This window comes from Nematolebias whitei, chromosome 5 (genome assembly GCF_014905685.2).
Source record: "Nematolebias whitei isolate Nwh7 chromosome 5, NemWhi1, whole genome shotgun sequence".
Lineage (NCBI taxonomy): Eukaryota > Metazoa > Chordata > Actinopteri > Cyprinodontiformes > Rivulidae > Nematolebias > Nematolebias whitei.
The window spans coordinates 6,526,064-6,538,269 of record NC_056502.1 but is presented as its reverse complement, the minus strand read 5'-3'; the positions used below and the strand labels follow the sequence as shown (position 1 = coordinate 6,538,269).

Sequence of the window (12,206 nt, the reverse complement as noted above, 5' to 3'; positions counted from 1 at the left end):
TGCGCCAGCTGGTCTTATCAAGTCCTCCAAAACCTGCGCCAGCTGGTTTTATCAAGTCCTCCAAAACCTGCGCCAGCTGGTTTTTGCAAGTCCTCCAAAACCTGCATCAACTGGTCTCTTGAGGTCTTTGAAAACCTGCACCAGCTGGTCTCAGATCCAGAGTCTTGTAAGAGGGAACATGTAGCTGAATAACTTTCAACAGACGTTGATTTAATCAAAATTCTACTTTTTTTAATTGTCCTTTTTTTTGTTAATTTCAACATTTGGTGTTTCCTGTGTTCCTCTGTGAATAAAATATGAGTTTGTGTCATTTCCTAATCATTGCGTCTTCTTTCATTTATATTTCACACAACAATTCAATTTCCAACTTTTTGTATAATGGACATATAATCAAATGATTGAAATTTGTTAATGGAGAGGAGTAGAAATAAACTTTAAACAGAACTCGGGTTCAGTCGTCCTAACACCTGTTGTTGTTGTTGTTATTTGTTTTCCTGTGTTGCAGGTTGAAGTTTCTGGCTTGCTGTGAGCTCTTCCAGACAGTTGATCTGCAGCGAGTTTTCAAAATGTTGGTTCAGTTTCTGAAAAGAAGATTCGACAGTCTCCTCAAAGAGATTCGGGTAAATGTTGTCAATTGTACTGACTGATCCTAAAGACACAGGAAGTTGGACTTCCTGTCTCTTTGTGTTTTTCATGATGAGGATCTGTGCATGAAGTGCAAAATGACCGATGTGAAACGTTTTGTGAGTGCGTTTGAGTCGAAGTTTCATCGGTCCACTGTGACCTGTTCGGTTACTTCTTTGGTCTGGTTTAGCGGCATATAATCTGGAAATTACGGTAATAAAAAAACGTTTCTCTCCAAAGTTTTCTAAGTAGCAGTGCAACATGTGGATGTTTTCTGGCTGACTGCTGATGGAAATGTAGCTGGTTTTGATTTTAATTTTTCACTCGTCGAAAAACGACCTTAAAATAGCATTGAGGAAATAATGACGTTTACTAGGTTTGATTGGAAGTCTAACAAAAAAAAGTTTTCTTTTTGAATATTATGCTTTAATCTAATTTACATAACACTCCTTTAAAATCAGTTATTCAGCCATTTGTTTGTTTTTAATACATCGTTTAAGAGTAAATGAAATAAAAAAGAGGCCCTTCTAGTGTTCTATAGGTTCAATAACTTCTGATCCGTTGAAGTGAATTTAGCAGAACTTCAGACACGTTTGTACGGCCACTACACGACGTGTCACGTAGTCTTTCCATTACACCAGCTTCAAGGTCAAATCAAGGTTAAAAGTTGCAGACAAGATTTCTGCTGAATGTCACAATGAAGGTCTAATCAGTCGTTATAATTCATTTTGAGGGTTTGGCCTTGTGAGAACTCTGCTGCACGGACAGAACTGTTAAACCTGAAAAGCAGAGGGGACCAACATGGCGGCGAACAAGTGAACTGCATTTTGGCTGAGCTCCCGTCTGCCCTGCTGAAAAATTGCTTTTTATGATTATGTCCTCGCTGCCTACACGTTGGATTCCGTCTCTGGGACTGGTGTCGCCGCGTAACTGAATCAACAAACTTGTGATATGACCTCTAAACAATGTACCGTACTCTAAATTAAATCTGGTCATCTGCGATTGTTCATTTTCTTTATAACGGCACATTTATCACTGCTGCTGCTGTCTGCGCAGCTGTCTGTTCTTCTGACATCACTTCCTGTGCAGTACTTGTTGGACTGCGACTGAAGTCGGGTTTGTTCTGCTCACACGCAAACTGCAGCAGGCTTTGCTCACCCGGGAATTGTGGGTAAAATCTGTCCAAAAAGATCCTGTAGTGTGTCTTCAACTTAGCTTTGCTCATTTCAGGAGTACAGGAGAAACAAGAGAATTAGGTTTGTAGAGTTCTGTAAACGAGTCGCGTTGAGCTCAGAGTACCCTGGTTGACGAGAGGTTCTGAATCAGTCCAGTTCATTCCTCGTAGTTTAAACTCTGCTTCACGACAAAGGAAGTGATTTAAACTCCTGAAGGAGAATAATTTGGTAGTTGATTTTTTTTCCTGGTTTGTTGCACATGGCGTTTGTTTGTGTGTGTGTGGGCAGAAGGTCTACGAGTCTGAGAAGGAGATGATCAAAGACAGGATGCTGAAGGTGAAGCAGCTGCAGGAGAGTCACAGATCGGTGAGCGGCGCTGTCCAAAAAGCCCGGAACACAACGGACCTGCTGGTTCTGTTGAACTGCACAGAACAGGTCAGAACCTCACCTGCTGACCACATTTTAAAATACATTTCTTTTGTTTCCAGCAGCTCATCAGACACAGCGTTCAAATTTAGTAAAAAATAAATTAAAAAAACACTAATAACAGTAGTTTAACAGGAAGTTTGTTTTATTGAATTTTTAAAATAATCTTTAATGTTGAAGGTCAAGCCTCGGCTGATGGATCTGGTCCGCCAGGACTTGTCTCCTCCTCCGAACATGACCAACGTGAGCATCCACACTGACAGTAAATTTGTGGAAGACTTGCTAACATTTGGTAAGTAGATAATCTCATAAAGTTTTCTGTAAACCGTGGTTTTTTTTTTGTATTTATTTTCTTGTAATCTAATGAAGGTCCTTTGGACGGATTCTTCTTCGTTGAAATGTTTTGTCTTTTATTCAAAAGACTTCTTCAGTCTGAGGAGCTGCAATAAACTCAGTTTTTATAAGCAGCACCTTCTCATAGTGGATCAACCACTTTGCTGTTGACTGTTGGATAAAAATCCCAGAGCTCTGAACTCTCAAAAGAGATGATAGTCCTGAACCATCTGCCTAACGGAGCGCCCCGCTCCCCTAAAGCAATGCTGGGACCCCTGATCCCCCCAGAAACATCGTTGAGGTCCCATACTTCCCAAAGTGACATAATTTTCTCACCTCCTCCGTGCGTGGCTTCACGTGTCCGTTCCCCGTCACTTCGCCCTGACCTCCATCAATTCGATCTGGCCTCTTAAAATGCGGCAATTCAACCAGAGGGCTTTCAACAAGGACATCCCGTGCACAGTTCAGATCAAAGTCTGGTGGTTCTGAGTCCAGATGTTGGGGCTGGCATTCCAAGAACCAAAATGTTGGATAAAAATATCCTTGCTTTATCTACGTAAATAAAGGAGCCACACACGACGACAGGAGATTTTCCAACCCAGTTTACTTGAAAAGGCAGACATTCACACAGGCTTACACCGATGTTACATTGAAGCCGTGGATTGTTTTTATAATGCTTATCACACCGAGATGGGGGTAGGGCAGCTGACTTGGGATCAGAAAGTCACTGTTTGACTCCCAGCCTTTCCCACATGTCGCGCTGTCTCTGAGCAAGACACCTAATGCCTAAGTGCTCCCCGGGCGCTCAATAGCTGCCCACTGCTCCACCTGGGTGTATCCCAGTTGCGATGGGTTAAATGCGGAGAACTAATTTCGTCATTGTATGGGAACATACAATGAAGACATCATATAGCTCTTATTATTTATATATATGTGTGTATGTGTATGTGTGTGTGTATGTATGTATGTATATGTATGTATATATGTCATTTCAACAAGCTCAATCCATCCAGAGGAACACCAAATATTCATTTAGTATTTTGGAACAGGAAGACAGGAAGTGAGGGTGATTTTAATTGTTTGGCACAAACTGAGCCAAACGACCATGGTCGGACTAGTCACAGATCGTGCTGTTTGGGTCAGGGGCTGATGAAATGAAGCTCCTATTCTTAAAAGAATAAAAAGTCAAAGACAAACGAGTACCTTGAGGTTTTATGTATCGGGACAGTATCAAACTGATCTGGTCTTCATCAGGTTCTCACATGACTCAAATCTAACCGAGTGATCAAAAGTTATTATTTATTAAACCAAAACAAAAATTAAAGCTGGGAGTAAAGAAACTGGTTTCAGCTTCGCTGCTTCCTCAGGATCTCAATGACCTCAGAGAATCAGCTGTTGCTGCCTGTCTATCTGCAAAGGGTCAAAGGTCGTTTAGAGTCCATCGTTCTACAGAGAGAATATTCACAACTGGAAAACATTTAAGACCGTCGACGGTCTTCACAGCAGATTCACCCTGAAGGTCAGACCATGCAACGCTCAAAGAAATGAGTTCCACCTCAGACTACAGGCCTCAGTTTGCAGGTCAAAGGTCATGGTAGGACAATTTGGAAAAAGCTTAAACATTTAAAACTTGTAAGGAAAAGTCGCAAGAGAAATGTGGTTTAAGACAAATGTCTTGTTTTTTCCTCCACGTGTATTTTGCTCCACTTTAGTTCTCTTGTGTCAGAATCTATTAATCCGTTTTATGTCCAGATATGGAAATCCTTAGAACTGAGAAAAAGGGTGGACTTTTGTCTCCTTTTGTGTGATAAAAGCATTAAAAACAAGAATAAACTGTGTAAATCCTAATGATGTCATTGTTTCTGTTTGCAGGTAAAGTTCAGGAGTCATGGATTCCTTTCTCTGTGTCTGAACAGCTCACAAAAGAGATGGAGAAACTCTCAGATCTTTCTTTGTCCTCCTCCCCACTAACCGTCACTCCTCCAGCTACCAGCAGCCAACTCCTCTCCTCTTTTACATCCGTCAGTAACAGTGTTTTCAGTCCTGCGTCATCCAAAACGAACTCGATCACCACCTCCTCTTCCTCCTCCATCCAGTCAGGGTTCTCCTCCAAGACCAACCCTCAGACCAGGACCAGTACTGATGCTAGTCAACCTGTTCAGGTCAGTCATTCAACTTCCCATCAGAGTTACCCTCGTTTGTTCTCCTCATCAAACTTATTATCCTCCAGCCTCACATTTTCTAATCCCAATACCAGAGAGAACCCAGTCAGTTTGGTTGCATCTGTTTCTCCTTTCACTATGAGGTCTCCTCCATCTTCCTCTGCTCTGACCTCCGACTCTCCATCACTCTCTCAAACTCTGAATATCTGTGATCCCCCCAGAACTACAGTAGACCATCACTCAGTTTCTGCTTTCCCTTCCACTTTAACTTCCTTGGTTCCACCAATTTCCAGCCTCGGCTTCCCCAAAGATCCCCTCACTGGAACCACTATGTCCACTGTTGTCGACAATGTCCTTCACAGAAGCAGCCCCATTTCTCCGTCTTCACAGGCCACCAAAGGTCCTGAAACATCAGAAAGCAACGTGACAACCCCCAAGTGTCCTGCGTCCTTTGATAGAATTAACATCTTGTCCAGGTCACAGTTGGAGACGGGTACCAGTCAATTCTTCAAGTTCAGGTATAAGAATAACAAGACTTCCAGGACTGTTAAAACCTCCCCTTTACGTTGTAAAAAAGCCAAAGGTAAAGTTGATGCTACCACTTCACTTCCACTGCAAACGCTTTCGTCCTCCTCATTCACCACCTCGGTCAGTGTCTGCCCCTCCTCCGTCACCTCCTCCACCTCCTGTCCACCATCCGTACCGCAGGTCCTCCCACAAGCTGCTCCTCCAACTGCTCAGACTGAAAACGTTCAGCCCATCAGCTCCACTTTACCCCCATCAGCAAAGCCAAGAACGTACTCCCTAATGCCGGTCCAGTCATCAAACCAACAGGCCGTGGCACTGATGACAACCGCTCAGACTTCAGTCTCATCTTCATCATCTGTCCAATCCTCCTCCTCTACTCCTCCTGTTGGGGTGGAGCACCATATACCCTTCAGTAAAAACACAAAGTCTGGCCAAAAGGTTCTGGTTCTGAAACGGCTACCTGTTCATGATCAGACCCAGTCTTCAGTGGTTCTGCTGACCAACACTCAGTCTCCTGCACCACCTTCACTCTTCTCTGTCAGCTCCTCCCCTGGCCCTTCTTTTAGCTCCTTGCCATACAGTGCACTCCCCCAGACACTTTCCTTCATGGGTCAGCCCCACACTTCCATCCTACCGCTGGTGGCAGGTCCAAACCCTGTCCAGTCATTGCAGGTCCTGAACCAGAATCTTATTCCCAGTCAGAACCAGCCTGCTGTAGTTCAGCTGAACAATACGGAGAATGCATATCTGGTGTCTGGCTTTGGTCTCAACCCCTTCTCAGTGTCGCCTCAGTTCCCAGTGCTGCAGAACAGTTCTGCTCTCTGCAACATTTCGACTGCTCAGGACAGCTGTGCCAGTTCATGGGTCATTCCGGTCTCACTGGTTCCGCAGGCTTCTCCATTGAATGCTACAGACAACATCAGCCCTGCCACTCGATGTTCTTCAACTGCATCAAACCAGCAAACTCTAACAAATCCAAGCTGCGCTGGATCCGATAGTCAAGTATTCTCTCATGAGAACCGAACTTCTGATACTGGACCCTCCCTCCTTAATGGCCAGCAACAGAATCTAGAGTCGGAGACGGCGGTTTGTTCCAGTTACCGTGTCCAAGACCCAGAAATGTATCAGGAATCTAAAGTGGACGAACGACCCACCTCTGTGTCTGGACCAGCAACCATTGAGTTTAGAGAACCTAGACCAGCAGAGAAATTATCTTCATCTGAAACACCACAAATCAAAGAGACTGCAACAATATCAGAAGAAACCAAACCTGCAGGGGAGATGTCATCATCTAAAATGTACCAGGTTACACAAAATGTCATAAATTCTGAAGAAATCCATCTTATCGTTGGACCAATTTCACCTGCATCGCCAGACGGCAAACTCACCATCTCCGTGGAGGAAATGGACCTTGCAGGGAAGCGGTCTTCTTTTAAAGCTCACATTGTTGAACCCGTCACTACCAAATCAGAAAAAAATACCTGTTTTGACAGACTCATATCATCAGATGACAAGCTCACCAGCGTCTCTCCAGAGGAAGCCAAACCTGCAGGGAGTTGTTCTTCACCTGAAATGGATGGGGTTGCAAGGACACTTATCAGGTCAGAAGAAATCAAACCCTTTGGACACTTTTTACCATCAGGTGAATCGGACCCTTCAGGGAAGCAGCCTTCACGTGATGGATATGAGGATGAACATATCGGTGCTAAATCAGACAACAGCAGAGTTGTTTGCAGTTCTTTTTCACCTATATCATCAGATGACGAGCTCACCATCGTCTCTCCAGAGGAAGCTGAACCTGCAGGGAGTTGTTCTTCACCTGAAATGGATGGGGTTGCAAGGACACTTATCAGGTCAGAAGAAATCAAACCCTTTGGACACTTTTTACCATCAGGTGAATCGGACCCTTCAGGGAAGCAGCCTTCACGTGATGGATATGAGGATGAATATATCAGTACTAAATCAGACAACAGCAGAGTTGTTTGCAGTTCTTTTTCACCTATATCATCAGATGACGAGCCTTCAGCCTTGTCAGAAGATGAAGATCCTCCACTGATCCTGCCTTTGTCTGAAACATCGGATAGTGAGAATGAAGACACAAAGACCAGCAGACAGCAGGACTTCAGTCAGCCCCAGTGGCAGCCCAAAGTGTCTCTGGCCAGACTGCCCGTGCATCTCCCACCAAGGGCGACCCTCCTGCCAAGTTTTTACTCTGTCCTCCGAGATGGTAAAGAGGAGATCTACCTTCAGGAGGTAACTCATGACTAGCAAGTTCAATATGTTACCAGTCAGGATGATCCAACTGGTCAGGTTTAACCCATCCACTTGTTACTATTGTTACAGTCTGTCATTAATGTGCCTGATGACGCCCCGAATGATGACTCCAATGAAGACTTCACAGACCTTCCATCTTCTCCTGGGTCGCCATTGTCCTTGGAGATAATTTCCTGCGCTGCATGTTCTTCACCCAACGCATCAAAAATCTGCTCAGACTGCGGCCGAGGATACCACAGGGACTGTCACATCCCCCCAGTTGGACCTGACATTTGGTATGTAGTGTGCTAAAAGGCTCGATTAGCTTCAGAGCTCCACTACAGTTATATTTTAATAACGGGTTCTCTCTTTCTCGAGCTTTACAGATATGTGACAGAGCTGTGCGTAGATGGTTTAATCAGGGACATAAGACGTTAATTTTCTTTGACCCATCAAGATAAATGTGGTCATTTATTAACAGAATCAAAATTTAACATCAAAACATTGTACACTTGATTAGACTGAGCTGCTTCTGATTAATAAAACTTGGCACGTTTTACTTAATAAAAACAACAGACATTTCTGAAGATATCTGGATTAATTACTGGCAAGATAGAAGTTTAAAGATGGGAAATGAAGAAGTTTAAATGGAGAGAAAAGATGGATGAGGGAAAGTGTGTTGACTAGGAATGGCACCCTTCATCCGACCCCAGCTCAGCCCCGGTACACTCGGTAGTGAAGCGACTCGTTACCTTTGCAGAAGATAGGTCAGCTCCGGTACGGAGTTCCATTTCAACGCTACCTTCAGCGTCTCCAGTCAGGATGGCTGAGAATCGTCCGAAGTAGCGACGGTACTCCGTTCAACAAACACGCTCATCTCCTGGGTGGATACACAGCCAGCTGTGAGTCCGCCAGAGGTTCCACTCAGATGTGGAAGACTCCATAGTCCCAACTCGACTCAGAAGACTGAAGAGACTCAGAAGAAATCAAAAGACTCAGAGGAACTCAGAAGAGTTCCAGGAAGTGTCGACTTTTAAAGAGTTCTGCTTCCGGTCACTTTTAGGAAGTCCTGATTGGTTGAAGCAACCAACAGGGGTGTGGTTCTAGTGACGTCAAAGGGTTTTTACAAGTCGAGCAAACAGCAGAAATGTTTAGGAACAGACAGAGAAATGTTTTGGCGAAGTGAGAAACACTGCAGGTGCCAGTTCTTGTTTTCTGTCTTGAGAGCTTTAAAAACACGACAGCTCGTTCCAACAACTTGTTTTCGACTGTCTCCGACTTTTGACTGACATCACTCCTTCTCATTTCAGACAGAAGATCAAAAAATGCATAATTACTTGGTAAAATAGACATTTAACTTGATTTCTAATTTGAATGAGGATTAAAAAATCATTAATACTATGAACTAAACACATGTTTGATTATCAAGATATTGTAAAATAGTAATGATAATATAAAAAAGAGAGTGTTCTTTCAATTGATTAGTTCAGGATACAATTAGAAAGTCTCTGGATGAGCTAATTTGTATTTCTGGATTCAAATCAATGAAATAACAGTTCCTGTCCCATGAAGGTCTTCAGAGGCAGGTTTTGATCGGAGGCCGAGTTCACTACAGGTAAAAAAAACAAAATGTATCCACTCTTTTTTGTCATCTTAAAAGATTTTCATCAGTAAGAGCTGGATACTGTTGATGTCTTAAATGAAGTTGGATTATGAATTGAATTCAAAATTGGTTTGTTTGGATCTTATTTTTGATTTATTTATTACAGCTTGATAAAAGTAGGCATATCCAGGAAAATGCTAATTTAAATCAAAATAATCTATAGGAAGGTAAAGGGAGCAGTTAGTCTTTAAAGTCTTGGTGAATCAAAGGATTTCCAGTCTGATGACAAATAAGACTGGAAGGTATTTACAGATTTCTCATTTTCACAGTCAAAAATGTGATTTTTGTGTTGAAATTGCAATAAATAGACTAGGTAGCAACAATGTTACGCATATCATCTCTAGAATGGTTTAGTTCAAGGCGCTTATTCATCTTCGTCAGGTACTCTGATAGTTGAGCTAAAAGACTTATTAAGACAATGTTGTCCTTGTTGAACTAAAGGATGAGCTGGGTGTCATCGTATTTTGCAGTGGTAGAAAAAGTTTTGCAATTCCGAGACCGGGAGTTGGGATGTCTTTAGGAAAAATATGAGGTCCCATCAGTAATCCTTGTGGTTTCCCGTTATAAAGGCTAGTTAAGGGTCTCCTGTTGAAGTAGTGTTAAGCGGCCAAATTAGGAGTTGGGTCAAGCTGACTTTATCTTGCAAGAAAGGAGAAAATGTGTTTATCTTACAGGAAGTGGACCAGGCGTCAGAATGTCTGAGCCAGGGCTATTCAAATAACGGCCACTTCAATCCGGTCCACTAATGACTTCATTTAAAAATATATATATATAATATACTTTTTTGTTTGTTTGTTGTTGTTATTTTTGGGGTTCTGGTTCTGTTTATTGCATTTATGATTCAATGCAATAAAATAAACAAATTTAAAAGGTAACAGATCATTATAAAACTTGGTTTATTTACATAATGACTTTAATCGCTGGGCGTCCGGCCCCTGAGCTGCTGTCTTTCAGAAACTGTGGCCCCTTGAGTAGTTTTGTTGAATAGCCCTGGTCTGGGCGCTCTCACCCAGGAAAAAGTTTCCTTAGTAGGAATATACTGATAAGCCAAATAACAACTTCTTATATGGTTCATGTATGTTTATAGAAGTCTCTGATGTACATGGAGGGTATAAAAGGAGGTCTGAGCTAGTTTTTGGTAGGGGGTTCTATTTTGGCTTGTGTTCATAGTTCCACAGTGTTTTACAATAAACACTGCAACTTACTGTCAATATAGAATCAAAGTGTCATATTGTTTTATTTAATGATTTCAGTATCCATGTAGTAAAGATCTACACTGTGTGTGATGGGCCCATCCCAGAGATAAAGACTTGGTTAAGTAAGATAAGCCACGCCCTGCACACGCCATGTGCAGTGTGTTAAGTGTCCTGCAGATCAGTCTTTTAGGATGAGACTGTGTGAGGGGACGGACCACACCTAAAGTTTGACTGGTTTCAAAAAAGGAGGTCCATCAATCCTGGTTCCAAACATGGTGTTTTACAGGGCCTGGGCGCCTCCATTCTGTTGGTGCTATAAAGATGGTGGTCCTAGCCTTTGGATTTAGATTTTGGGAGCATTCAGATGCTTTTTATCAGCGCTACGTGAGCCCAAAGGAAAACTGGAAATTACAGCTCGTAGAAGAGAGGGTTGAGTCCGAGTGGTTGGGTTAACGAATGGGTACGGTCTGACCAGTTTGGAACCTCTCCTTCTATACGAGTGAATGAAATGAGAAAAGTCTGATGTGGTTTCTGTTTCTGAGCATCCCAAATCTTTGTCTTGCAGGTCAGAGTGGATCTGTTCATTATGCCAGGATTTGACAGACCCTTCAGACCCCTACAGCTCTGACCGATCACAGAGTCCACAGAGTACCCAGCTCAGCCTGCAGAACCAGCGGGTCCGACTTTAATACAATTTAATAAATCTAACTTTAGTTTGTTTAAAGGCAACCTTCAGTGTTTCAGTTGTGTTGCTGACGTAATTGTTTCTGTTTGTAGAGGTGTGAGACTCTCCTGCTGCACCTGAAGGTCGAAGGCTGCAGGCAGTTCTCCGAGGTCAGTTTATCCAAACAAGTCCTCGTTGGTACCAAACTGCTTCTGTCTGTGCAGAACCGTTGCCCGAGTCAGAACCAGTTCTTTCAGGAATGAAATGACCACCATTCCTTTGAATGTCTTCATGATAAAAACTGAGTGCTTTATGACTTTTCATAAATAAATCACACAGATCCAGAGACACATTCTGCTGCTGAAATTCGACCTGTTTTTGTTTTCAGTTGGATTTTTGGACCAATTTGATGCTGATATCGGAGCGTCTGACCCATCATCGCTCTCCTCCGTATCGATCAGCTGCGCAGCTCGTCTCTGACCTCTGGATCATATTTCAGGACGCGTCGCAGGTACGACTGCGTGGATTTATTAATAACAGCGTTTCACATCAGAAGTTTAAATTTTTTTTTACACGTACTCAAGAGACGAGGAAAATGAGGACTTGAGAGAAGCTTCTTTCTCTTCAAGTTTTTAGCTACCGGCTTTCTGAGAATCAGCTGGTTGGAGCTGAAGAAATAATTTTTGATATTAATTCAACTAAAAAAACATTTTGACGGAGTTATGGGAACAAATGTTGTCTCTGGGACAGGCTGCTACAAGGATTATTTAAGTTGATGGTTTTTGTGCCGTCGTAAAGGATGAAAACATGAGATTTGATTTGAGGTTTTCCTGATCAATATGAAAACAAGAAGTCTGGAAGAACTCCAGCATTTCCAAACTCTTAAATATCACATTTTCCTCAAAATAAACCCTGAAATGAGCAGAACGTTTTTCTGATTTGAGTATTTATGAAGACAAAACTGAACAAATTGATCATAATCTCCAGGTATTCATCCTTTTGCCACTGGGGTCGCCCTCTGTCAGAATCTGAAACATGAAACGCTGAACATTCCTCGTTGTGTCGTCTGTAAACGTTAAACAGTCGTTATTTTACTAACGCATTGTACAGGCTCGTATATGAAGACTTAAATAAAATATAGATTTAGTTAGATTTGGGTGATGAGGTGAGAGGCAATTGAAA

At 42.6% G+C, this 12,206-nt stretch overlaps 1 protein-coding gene across 1 annotated transcript in view; it reads left to right on the top strand.

Annotated features, from left to right (window-relative positions):
- Positions 1-11,287, top strand: part of trim33l (tripartite motif containing 33, like) — a 15,233-nt gene extending 3,946 nt beyond the window's left edge. Inside the window, exons 4-11 of the mRNA XM_037676552.1 lie at positions 506-620; positions 2,088-2,234; positions 2,406-2,517; positions 4,431-5,213; positions 7,260-7,501; positions 7,592-7,797; positions 10,926-11,037; positions 11,138-11,287. Coding sequence (XP_037532480.1) covers positions 506-620; positions 2,088-2,234; positions 2,406-2,517; positions 4,431-5,213; positions 7,260-7,501; positions 7,592-7,797; positions 10,926-11,037; positions 11,138-11,287 — 1,867 coding nt within the window. The remainder of the gene's footprint in view (positions 1-505; positions 621-2,087; positions 2,235-2,405; positions 2,518-4,430; positions 5,214-7,259; positions 7,502-7,591; positions 7,798-10,925; positions 11,038-11,137) is intronic.
- The last annotated feature ends 919 nt before the right edge of the window (positions 11,288-12,206 follow it).